The 11,938-nt window shown below is 35.5% G+C and overlaps 1 protein-coding gene across 2 annotated transcripts; it reads right to left on the bottom strand.

Annotated features, from left to right (window-relative positions):
• Nucleotides 1–4,032: 4,032 nt before the first annotated feature.
• On the bottom strand, nt 4,033–7,809 carry LOC117160581 (translation machinery-associated protein 16 homolog). Of its 2 annotated transcripts, none has more exons than XM_076626639.1 (5): nt 7,693–7,809; nt 4,858–4,949; nt 4,596–4,740; nt 4,371–4,511; nt 4,033–4,304 (listed from the first exon to the last, which is right to left on the bottom strand). In XM_076626639.1, the coding sequence occupies exons 1-4, from the start codon at nt 7,735–7,737 to the stop codon at nt 4,494–4,496; spliced, it is 300 nt and encodes a 99-aa protein (XP_076482754.1). In that variant the 5' UTR covers nt 7,738–7,809; the 3' UTR covers nt 4,033–4,304; nt 4,371–4,493. The 2 variants fall into 2 exon arrangements, with proteins under 2 accessions (XP_076482754.1, XP_076482755.1); XM_076626640.1 differs by having other exon boundaries at nt 4,033–4,275.
• Between the last annotated feature and the right edge of the window lie 4,129 nt (nt 7,810–11,938).

The raw sequence follows: 11,938 nt of genomic DNA, 5'->3' as shown, positions 1-11,938 counted from the left end.
GAATTTCTTTTAACTTCGGGTATTCTTACGAAAACTCTACTTCCGTACAATCTTAAATTATTTATATTCGGTTTCCTTTTTAAAAATATTTCAAATGGTGTTTGATTTTCATATGTGTTTGTAACGGTTCTATTTTTTAAGTACGCCGCGGCTCTAACTATCTCCGGCCAATATTTAATATTCAGCTTTGAATCATGTAATAAGCATCTAGCGGAATTCATGATTGTTCTATTGTAGCGCTCAGCTGTTCCATTTAACTCGTGAACATAAGGTGGGCATGGTTCTACGACAATTCCCTTTTCCCTAGTTAGATTGTACATGTTTTTGTTCATATATTCTTTTCCATTATCGCATCTTAATCTCTTTATCTTCTTACCAGTAAGATTTTCGACTTTGTTTATGTAATCAAGGAAGCAATTGTACACTTCACCTTTTGATTTCAAAGTATAAATCAATGCACACTTACTGTAGTCATCTATAAATGTCAAGAAATATTTGGATCCATCAAACCCGGTATTATTATGAGGTCCATTTAAATCGGTATGTACTAATTCTAAAATCTCGCGTGCTCTTCTACGGTTATTTTGGAAGGGTAAATTATGCATTTTATTTTGGATACATGTACCACATTTTAATTGTATTTGCTCAAATTTTTCTGGCATTCCCTCAACTAATTTTTTCTTACACATTGTATCTAAATAATTAAAATTTATATGTCCTAAGATCCTATGAAATTTTTCTTTATTCGTCATCTTTTCTACATTTTTAGCATGAGATTCTTGTCTTTCAATGTAACTACTAATCTTATATAAACCATGATCTTTGAATGCTATCCCTATCAACTTTCTGTATATGTTATATATCTTTAAAGTATTTCCTGCTGAGACTATCTTATTTTCATTCGTTACTCTCGCATAGCTAATTAAGTTATTATCCATTTCTTTCACGTAAAATACATTAGACATTGTAATTTTAATCCTCCTTTTGTTTACTTCAAAGTAAGTTAAAATTTTTCCGACTTTTGTTCCTTTTAGAATTCTACCGTCTCCTAACTTCACATTTATCGGATTTTTTAAATTTTCGTACTCAACAAAATAAGAGTCATTATTTATAATGTGATCTGAACATCCACTATCCAATATCCAATCTATTTTTCGCGTATCGCTAGTACATACCGTAATTTCATTTTTATTATTTTCGTGCTCTACTCTCGTTAGGAAAGATCCAATTTCTTGGTCGTCGTAGCCCTCGTTGTGTGAATAATTTGCGTCGTGTTGACTTGCCTCGTAGTAGCGTTGTTGCCGGCCTCTGCTTTGTCCTCGTTGGCCAAATCCTCGTTGGCCGTATTCTCGTCTTCTTTGGCCAAAACTTCGTCCGCCGCGACCCCTATTCTGCTGCGGCTGATACGCACCTCCTTGCTGTTGCGTTCTTCCATTGTTTCCGCCTTTATACGTGTTTGTGCAATTTTTTGCCATATGACCGTACTTTCCACTTCATGTCCTTTTTTTCGGCTGTAAATACATTTGACTCTGTTCTATCACTTTTTTTCTTGCTACGCGTTTCCCACATTATAATTTTATTTTTCAAAAATTCACAAGTCCGATCACTTTCTTTCACTGAGTCGATTAAGTCACCAGCATAGTTCAGTGATTCTGGTAGTGCTTTCAGCATGTAGTCGAGTTTTTCACGTTCGCTTACATTTGCACCAGCACTCTTTAATTCATTGATAGTTTTTTCAAATTCCGTGAAAAATGAATTTGATTCTTCAAAGTCTGTCAACCTCATCATGTCTAGTCTACTTCTTATACAAATTTGCACTGCTGTTGATTCCTTCATATACATCTCATCAAACTTTTGCATTATTTTTAAAGCAGTGTCTTGATCACCAACAAATTCTAATTGCTCATATACTATACTACTATAGATGTAGTTCATCGCCCATTGATTCTTTTCATCCCACTTATCTTGCGCATCCGTGTCCATTTTCTCTCGTGTAGCCGGTTCATAACATTTTTTACACTTTAGATACATTAATATTCTTTTCTTCCACATTCTGTAATCGCGTCCATCGAATATTTGAACCTTAATTTCGTCGTCCCTTGGCATCTTGATTCGTTTTCTATATTCACACCTTTTTTTTTCCAAAAAATAATTCTCTTTATTATCCAAAATCTTTTTATTTGTTCTACCAATAGCCTTTTTATCTCTTCAGAACTTATTTCCAATTTTTTATTCCTTTTTATAAATCGACTTTTATACATTCACTCCCGGTTACACGTGGTTCCATAACCTTAAATCTCGGCAACCACGATCTTCTACCATGTTGAGAATTGTGGATCTTTGAAGCCGAAATAATGTTATAGGAACATTAAATTTATATTGACAGTTATTACTAAAATAATGATATATTTATTACATGGACGATTCTATATATATTTATCGATACACTTGCACGCGTCTCAGCACCTTCTACACCCGACTCTTCATCGACGACTATTAACCGACTGACTGTTTACATTCCTTTGTTTCGAGACGCTGCGCACAAACACATACTTCCACACACTGATATATACATATAAGTATTTCTACTACTTAACTCAGTCCAGCACAGAAAATTACACATATCTCAACAGCCTTATATTTTGATCTATACCCCGTCTTAGCCGCCCATCGAGGATTGATGAGAAAATGCGGCCTAGAATTGGGCCGATCGTAATTGGTCGCCAGTTCTCGACCATATTTCCATCTTTATTAGCCTTTGGTATTAAGGCTGTTCTATTTTCCTTCCATGCGGTCGGAAAATAGGAACTATACCATAATATATTTGTCGGAGACGAAAGAACACCGGAGCCTTTGGAATTTTGGATAATCCCGCAACATTGTAACCTAGAGTCTACTATAGCTGTAATTGAACAATTGTAGTTATTCAATCCGATTGTAATTGTTCGAGAGTTGTGATAATGAGCTTGGGCTCGAGGCGACAGTCAGTCGCCGAACGTAGCCGCGGTCACAGGATGAACGCTTTGTCTAACAAAGGCATGGAATAATTCTATAGCTCTCCTTAAGGAGGAAATAGTTGTAACACTCGACAGTAAACATTCCAACGGTCCCTGTCCCGTAGCTCGCCACACGCAGACCCTGTTCTTCGAGTAAGATGATCGAGTAAGATCGATCGTATATATATATGTAACTATGCACTAAATTTGAAACGTATGCGATGTATTGAAAGTTTTAAAAGTTTCTTTCAAGTTTCAGATATTTAATCTAAATTAGAGATATATTAGTAAAACATGAAATGAAATATATATATTTACATTATAATTTTTAAACATATTCGTATTTTTAAACATCATTAAGTAAATTTCTAAATAATTAAGAATATACTGCTTCTTATTAAATAGGTACGAAATGTTTTTATTAGCGAGAAGCTATTAAAAGTGATGGTTGACAAATTGTATCGATATACCACAAGTTGACGAAGTATACCAGTAATAATTTAACAAAGCAAATTCTTCACTGCGATCTTCGAGAGAAATTCCTTGGAATTGGAATTGTTGTAACGAACGCAGCTGCATTTATAACATGCGACATAAGTAAACTCTTTTATATACTAAGCTATTTGATTAATGCTAAGTATGTAAGAAATCTAAAAAGCTTTTAAAATCGTATATTTATCATTGTACTATTGATTTTCCTACCATTTCGAAATGTACAACTTTGAGAGTAATTACTATATCTTCGTTCTTAAATAATGGAGCAGCTAGCGAAAAAAATGAAGGAAAAGCGGAGAAACGATGCAGAATATTCATAACGTGCACGTGATTCATCTGCATGTTTCAGTTTTGTTGTATATTTCACAATCGAACATTTTCTTTTCTCTTCTATCGTACTCTTGTATCTTGTGACGTGACTGTTTCTCGTGAGAGATAAGAGCAAGACGAAATGCGGTTTCTAGCATTTCGCAAACAAAAAAGGACGAAACTGTTCGCTTTTCTTCTGTTTTCTTGTTTTTAAATAGAGATGAAAGATAAAAAGACATATCTACAGAATTTATTCTATTTCCATTACACTATTTTCATCTAAATCAATTGGCTTGCTGAATAAATTCTTCTTGTTTACAGGCATAGCTAATAGAGATTTGGATAGTCTAATATGGCTTATTTTCATTCTTTTTCTTAGCTCTAATACTTTCTTTAAATCTTTCTCGCCAAACCTTATAAATTTAAAATTATTCGCACACTGTAATTCATTATTCCAATTCAATAACATTTCACACTGAGTTGCATTTAAAATATCAGAAATTTCTGAAAAATAAAGGAGGGTTTGTACATCAGGATATATTGAAAATAAATTTGGCTGTAATTCTTTACCTATTCCACGTGTATGATATTCTCCTAGTTCTTTCTACTCTAATTATATGTTCCCTCCTAGCATGCTGTCTACTCCTGTTGCTACCTATAGACCTTTTAATAGTAATTTCTTCCATTTCTTCATCATTTCTTGCTACATACCTTTGGATCAAATATAGAACTATAACTAATCACATCTTTAATGTACAATCTCTGTATCATCATGTGTATACATTTTTGTTTTACCTCCGTTTCTAACAAACTTGCAGTTATCTCTGGAGTATAGGGACACACGCCTGGAATCATATTGTTTCTGATCCACGATATTTTCTCTCCTATTGAATTCTGTTTTATCAAGCAGGACATTTCTGCCTTCTGTCTATTTGATATTCTGAAACAAAACACATTGTCCATTTCCTTCTTTATTACACAAAAGTATTATATAATCATATAAAATAAATGAAATGTACATAACAAAATCACATAATTTAATAGTAATTGTATTTACTTTTTGGCTTTTTTCGTAATAGCGATAGACTTTCTGCTATTTGGATGCATCATTTTCTTTGGCTTCAGGAATTCTTTTCTCATTGCAATGGCCTATAAAAGACAACAAAATAAATTAGTTAAAATATTACCATGGCTATGAATTATTTCGATTATCCTAATCATCAAAACTCCAACTCAGGCTATCCGTTTACTCAATGTATAATCATGCACAGGCGAATCGTCGACAGTATCACACGCTTAGAAGCACTAATAGAGTAGACAAAACATCCTACATACCACAGCTATCGAAACAATAACCAGATAGCAACGGATAGGCGCCTCTGATATACACCCGACGATAACCGCTTCAGAGGGACTAAAACCTCAGTACAAGAAGTCTCCCAAATCAGCGTTCTATACCTCTTTGTTATAACACTCTGAACCGTCACTCTGTTGGATTCATACAATAAATTTTACCACTATATCTAAAGTTTAATTCTTTCACTTATTTGTGAAACGTTCGAACTGCGACTCGAGGAGATCACCGGTGATTTGTCAATTTCGTGATTTGTTGTGTCTCGTATATGATAACAGCAACGACGGCGACGCCTATCGATAGTAAAAGTAATATCGAAGTATACCTTCCTACCATGACATTTCCGGGCTAACAAACTTCAAAATTGGTTTCTTTTGTTTCAAGATATTTTTAGCTATTTTTTTTAATCTTATAATGATAACCTATTTTAAAATGTGCAATGTTTGATAAATGTACATTAGTAAAATTTCATACGAAGAAAGTTTTTGGGAATCCGTATTATATCCAGCGAGCAGAAAACGAAGACTTGACGGAAGTTGACAACAATGGAGATAAAAGTCTTTATCGTAATATTGTTTTTATTGATTTTAACGTCAGATGGAACGGGTTTCGACAGAAAACGATCCACCAAATTTCAAAGAGGTAACGAGCAAACTTCAAGTAAAAACGAGCAGAAGTCAACACCCGATTATTATTATTACTGCGACTCAACAGAGTTTGGAGTAGTATTATACAAAAGATTCCGTATTTGCGTTCTTGTTCGCCGTGCGACATGATAGAAATTGATTTCTCTTCCGCTTGTATCAGATGCGGGATGTTGGTTGATCCTTTTTCACCGGTCTCGATTATCCTATTTCTCTTTATTCGCCTATTTTTTAAACACAAATATAGATTTTTTACGATTATTTATATTGTTCATGACATCATTTGACGAATTCTTCGAGAACTTCGCAAGGGAACCAAGACATAAATGATATTTAAAATGTTTATAGCAGTTCTGAAGTAAAGAGAAGCGATATTAGTTTGAAATGATGGATCATTTCAATGACTTTATTATTTATTGCCTTAATAGCTATCTACATATTATTTTAGTTGCGTTTTTCTTTTGGATCGGAAATGACTATCCTGTGTTTCGTCAATAATTTGTCTTGCTTCTCTTGGTGCATTTCTAAAAGTAGTATTGACATAAATGAATTTTTTACTGCAAGAGTCAACATCACTTTTTTCGACTTCTCTTTTAGGTTACAAGAGTACAAAGCTATATATAGGCCAAAACATGTATGTATTTTTCGATAAAAGATAAATTTTTATTCAAAACCTACGAGACTGCACGCAGATATTTCAAATTGCAGCGAATATTATCACGAATACTTCGCGTTAAACATGTTATATCTTTTAACATTTTCAGAGACGCGTAAACATCTGCAAGCTATTTATCACTTTATTCGATTGCATATTGTAGCGGCATATGAGTCATAGGACGATGCGAATCGAGAGTAACTCATGTTGTTGTTTTGCCTCGGGGCATTGATACCGTCTCGAGGTACGAAACTTGATAATAAACAAACTCCGGACAGAACAATATCGCCGCTACGCGCAACCGTCAACCGAAGTTGAATTTAAATTCGTTAGAGGGAGATCGTTAGAAGAGTACTGCCGATAGTTTTAAATACATTTGACTACACCAAATATCAACTCGTCTCATCACTATATACACCAACGCGTTTAATCAACCTCCACATAATCGAGAAATGATTTCAAATTTGACCCACGTTTCTATCGACTTCGCTTTCTTCTTTATTTTGGAAGAAATGCACATTCACTATTTATCAGCTAAGTGAACTCGAAACGAATGAAAATTCCCAACCACCACGTAGACCAAAGCCTATCAGCCTTTTCCGAACCTGTAGGTTACAACGAGATTCTTAATTAATTAATTCGTTTCTTACAGGCTACAGAGTCTGAGAATAAAGAATTTTTTTGACCGTTTTGTTACGACCTATGTTAAAACCACATCATAGGAATAAGATAATAATACAGATCGTAATCATTATATATCGGCACATACTATCAAATTGATTGTGCAATTAAATAACATAATATCAAAAGTAATCAAATGTTGGGATACTTTTGCGCGATAGTGTATATGTGTAAAATAATATGATTCTATAAATTCATTCACAATAAATCAAAAACAATGTTGTGTTGCTTATTCTAGTAAACAATCCAACCATTTAACTGTAAGATATTTGGAAAGTTCATGTAACAAGCATACAATATGCCACCCGGAAGGTACCAACTACGTTCCTCTATAAAATTAGTACAAATGTTTCAATATTATTAACATTTCACGCAACGTTTTTATAAGATACGTTAATCCGTAGAAATGACCCGTCGCAGTAAATTTATACATAGATCAGAGTTAGAAAATACAAAAGAACGATATTTTCTCTGAGTATACGAAGTTAAAATGGTGTTGGACGCAAATTAATTGGTTGGAAAGAGGCGCCTTGAAGCGTACTAAAAGAGGTAGCTTACCTCGTTGAAATACCATGGAACGAAACCCTGTTGGGCAATGGGCATTCTGCTGTAGCCTGGAATTCCTTTTGCTCCCGTATTCTTCTTCTGTTTTCCGTGGTTTTTGTTACAACACTCGCGACGTTCTCATTCAAACGAACACACAACGCATAAACGGAGAAAAATAAACGTTGAAGGTTGCGTCGCGTCACGCGAATCACTGACGCTACACTTATACGTTGGAAACAGGAACGAAACCGACGCAGGTGCAACACGGGGCCCGTGAAATGTAAACTATCGAACTACGTATAATAGCACACGAAAGTATTTCTATTGTTTGTATATATATATGTGTGTGTATATTCGTGTGTGTGTGTGTGTGTGTGTGTGTGTGTGTGTGTGTGTGTGTGTGTGTGTGTGTGTATTCATATATATATTATAAATTGGTTATATATATATATATAACCAATATATATATAAATCTTATATATATATATATATATATATATATATATATATATATATATATATATATAAGATTTATAAAATGAATGCTCGGTAAAATGTCTGTGATAAATAATACCAATTAAAATGGAAAAATTTTTAATTGCATTGCTTCGACTATACATATACATATACTTAATGTGACTTACTTTGTATGAAAAAAATTCTGTTTGTCAATTCGATATCGAGAGCTGATAATGCTAACATACGATGAAACGATAACAGAAGAATCCGAATATTCAGAACTTTTCACGATATATGTTAAATAATATTATGAAATAAATTAAATAATTACCCCGCATTGCTTCCAGCGTACGTGTTCACGATTCTCGGCGAAATCGAATATGGCAGCAGGAAATCAACCAATCACAACTTCGGAAGAAAGTAAAGCGCGGGAAGAAATCGCGGCATCCAGCTTCCTGCGAATCTATTCTCGATCTCGATCTAAGCAGTAATCTTTCGATAATCGTTTTGCAAAATGGCGTGCCTTAAACGAAGTGTATAGTAAAATTCGTATTTGAGAAACGCATAAATAAACGATATCAGGCTATTTCCCGCGAGAAATTCACGTTCGGTTGCAACATAACATGTCACGTATGTATTTTCGTCGAAAACTGATTTCGAGGGACGTGTATATGTACGTATCAAGTTACTTGGCGAAAGTTCAACGACAGACTGTGACTTTAAAACAGTAAGTATGTAAGCCTATGTTTGTTGTCCGAGAATTGGAAGAATCTGTCATGTTTTGTTTACGTCGGCTGTAATGGAGTGGTGTTTTTGTCTTGTGGTAACTGAATGTCTCAAACAACAAACTCGAGATTTCAATCGATCTTCGAAAAGAAGTCATACCCATTGGCCTTGGGTGAGTTGTGATTTCATTAACTTTTTAATTCATAATTGATAACATAAGGTTATTGTAAGACCGATGAAAATATGGATAGCAACCAATTGCAATTGAATATCTGGCCCGTCTTGCACTATTGAAATTTTGCAAGTCACTAAAGTTACCAGCATTAATATGTTCCCTTGCACAAGTTTGACGATAAAACAAATGAAATTTTACTAATTGCAAGTTATTTGATTATTCTATTTAACGAAAAATTATAAAATCATAAAATAGAATTCTATATAACCTGTAAATCGTAACTTGTCAATCTACTAGTACATATATTATAAATTGGTAAACTTTTGTGTGTGGGGGAGGGGGTGCTAGATGTAACACTGATGCGACATTTTGAAAAAATATTTAATTATAATCATGAAAGGCGTTATTGAAATATTGAATTTTTATTAATGTTCCTTGCAACTTCGAGTTTGCGTACTATATTTAAAATGTACATAAGATATAAAGTATATTGACAAGTAACAGTCACAAAATTGTTTCAAATGAGGATAATCATCCTAATATCAACTTATCAATTGTGATCTGATAAACAAGAATTCAAAATACAGTTAAACTGTGTTCTACATACAATAATCTTTTTCGGATGAGATTTAAATATATGAACATATTGTGATATTTTGTCCATAATAACATTAATAATATAAAGTTTCGTATTACATATACTCTATTTTTTAATATATTCTGCATATCTCATTTTATGACAACAGACAAGCAAACTATATTCCCATTATAAGCTTCGCTCTAATTTCGCATCGTTTCACCTGAATATATCGTGAAATTTCATCCCGTCAAAATTTTGCGTCAATCTTTTTTATCTTAAAGGATTAAAGACAGTTGCAAAACGCCACGGTGTTTCGGGGTTTGTTTAAATTTCCGCCAAATGAAAAAGAAGTTTCGCGAAAAATGGTAGTTACTAACGGCACGTCTGGTTACAATTTTCGTTTACAATACTTTTGGCGAGTAAATATGACGTACTGGGTCGATACTAAGTAGTCGGTTGTCCCTGAAATTTGAACTGTTGAGAACGAGGTAATAACAGGGCGACTGGTTTGTTGCTGTGTAACGTATACACGTTTCTGAATAGTTTTCTACTTTAAATGAAATTAACTGCTACCCGACGGAGTTTCGACGTAGCGATAAACACGCCACTGAAAAAAGCGACGAATGGGAATGGAAAATACGTAAAGATTTTTTTGACAAAATAAAGAATCATTTTGTCAGATTTCAAGAAGAGTTTGGGTAAATTCAATTTATGCTCTTTGCTACTTGACTTATGTTTATAACACTAAAAGTTATCTTTACAAGCAGCGAAGTGATTTAGTTTCATCCGTAGTTCGGTTGCTTCCAATTTTTTCATTTTCACATTGTGTAAATTTCGACCAATTGCGGGGAGACGTAATCGCGAGGAGAGACGTCAACGGGGGTCGTAAATCCCCGCTACGATTATAACAATCGACACCACGAATTGATCGATCCCCTGATTTCCGTTGAGATAATAGGGGTGATTGAATTTGTATAACACTGTGATTCACAGAATTATAAATTATATATTTCCAACACTTAGATTACACTGACGTAGAGAAATAAATAGTTAACAACTTGTCGCACGAAGATGCGATAGATATGTACGCTAGAGCAGGGCTCTTATAATGGAAATTAATGTATTAATGGACTTAGCACTATAATATATTTAGGAGAGAAGATGTGTGTTCGACAACACCGAGAACCGACAAAAGATTTGCGTGAAGTATGCGACTCTCGCGCTATGTGTAGACTGCCGCGTTAGGCGTTAGTTTTTAGACTGTCTGTCGCTCTTTTTCTAATACGGAAGAAAAGTTCGGTGTGGGTGTGCCCCTGTGCCTAAAGAACGCGGATTCGTTGTTCCCACTTTCGTTAGGAAAAGTGAGGGCAACGAACCGCGGTGTCGATTGGTCATGACCTGCACTACTGCTCGAAGGGATGAGTAGGGAGTCTCCTACCATCGTGGTGGATAGATGACTGTGTGCGTGAGAAAAACCTAGCTTGTTTTATTACAGGGCTATTCGGATTTTCCTAATGGGTGCATACCCGCTTTCTCCGTGTTTTAAGTGCGACTAATAAACCCAAGGACCTCTCTAAAAACCGACTGTGTTTCGAGAATATTTTTAAGCTTTAGAAATTCTTCAAGACAAACGGATTGAAGACACATGGCGAAACAATACAGGGAAGTGAAAGTTATGGTGGGTCCTTAGGTTTATTGAGGGTCGAAGTGACGTTACGCAGGTCGGTTGTTGTCCGGTCGCGCGGGCTGGCGTGCAGATGTTTTAGGCGGCATAACATCCTCCCCCCGTTGAGAGGGCACCGATCAAATTCTGGCTGTGGAGTCAGGTGCGTCGTTGGTGACCTCCTTCGCTCCGTGTGGACGTTCGGCTTCGTCTGGATCTGGGTGGATGGGTAAGGGGACCAGTCTTTTGACACCGCGGTCCAGGATGCTTATTGCCGTCCGCACGGTAGCGGTCCGGATGATTCCGTCGGCTCCTGAATGGACCTTGATTACGCGGCCCAAAAGCCACTGCATAGAGGGCACGTTATCCTCCCTGAGGATTACTACGGTGCCTTCACGAATGTTATGTTTGCCCTTGTCCCATTTGTTGCGGCGGGTTAGCTCATTTAGGTATTCTCGATACCATCTGCTCCAGAAGTGCTGCTTAATCTGGTGAATGCGCTGCCAACTGGATAGCCGGCCTGATGGAATTGTCCTGAAATCACGCTCCCGTAAACTGCTTAGTGTGTCACCGATTAGAAAATGTCCGGGAGTGAGAACAGGAGGATCTTTCGGATCGGATGAGATGGGAGTCAGTGGGCGTGAATTGAGAATGG

The sequence above is a fragment of the Bombus vancouverensis genome, unplaced genomic scaffold, assembly GCF_051014615.1.
Source record: "Bombus vancouverensis nearcticus unplaced genomic scaffold, iyBomVanc1_principal scaffold0028, whole genome shotgun sequence".
In the NCBI taxonomy this organism is placed as follows: Eukaryota; Metazoa; Arthropoda; class Insecta; order Hymenoptera; family Apidae; genus Bombus; species Bombus vancouverensis.
The sequence above is the reverse complement of the archived record's forward strand: the minus strand, read 5'-3'. Positions and strand labels throughout refer to the sequence as shown.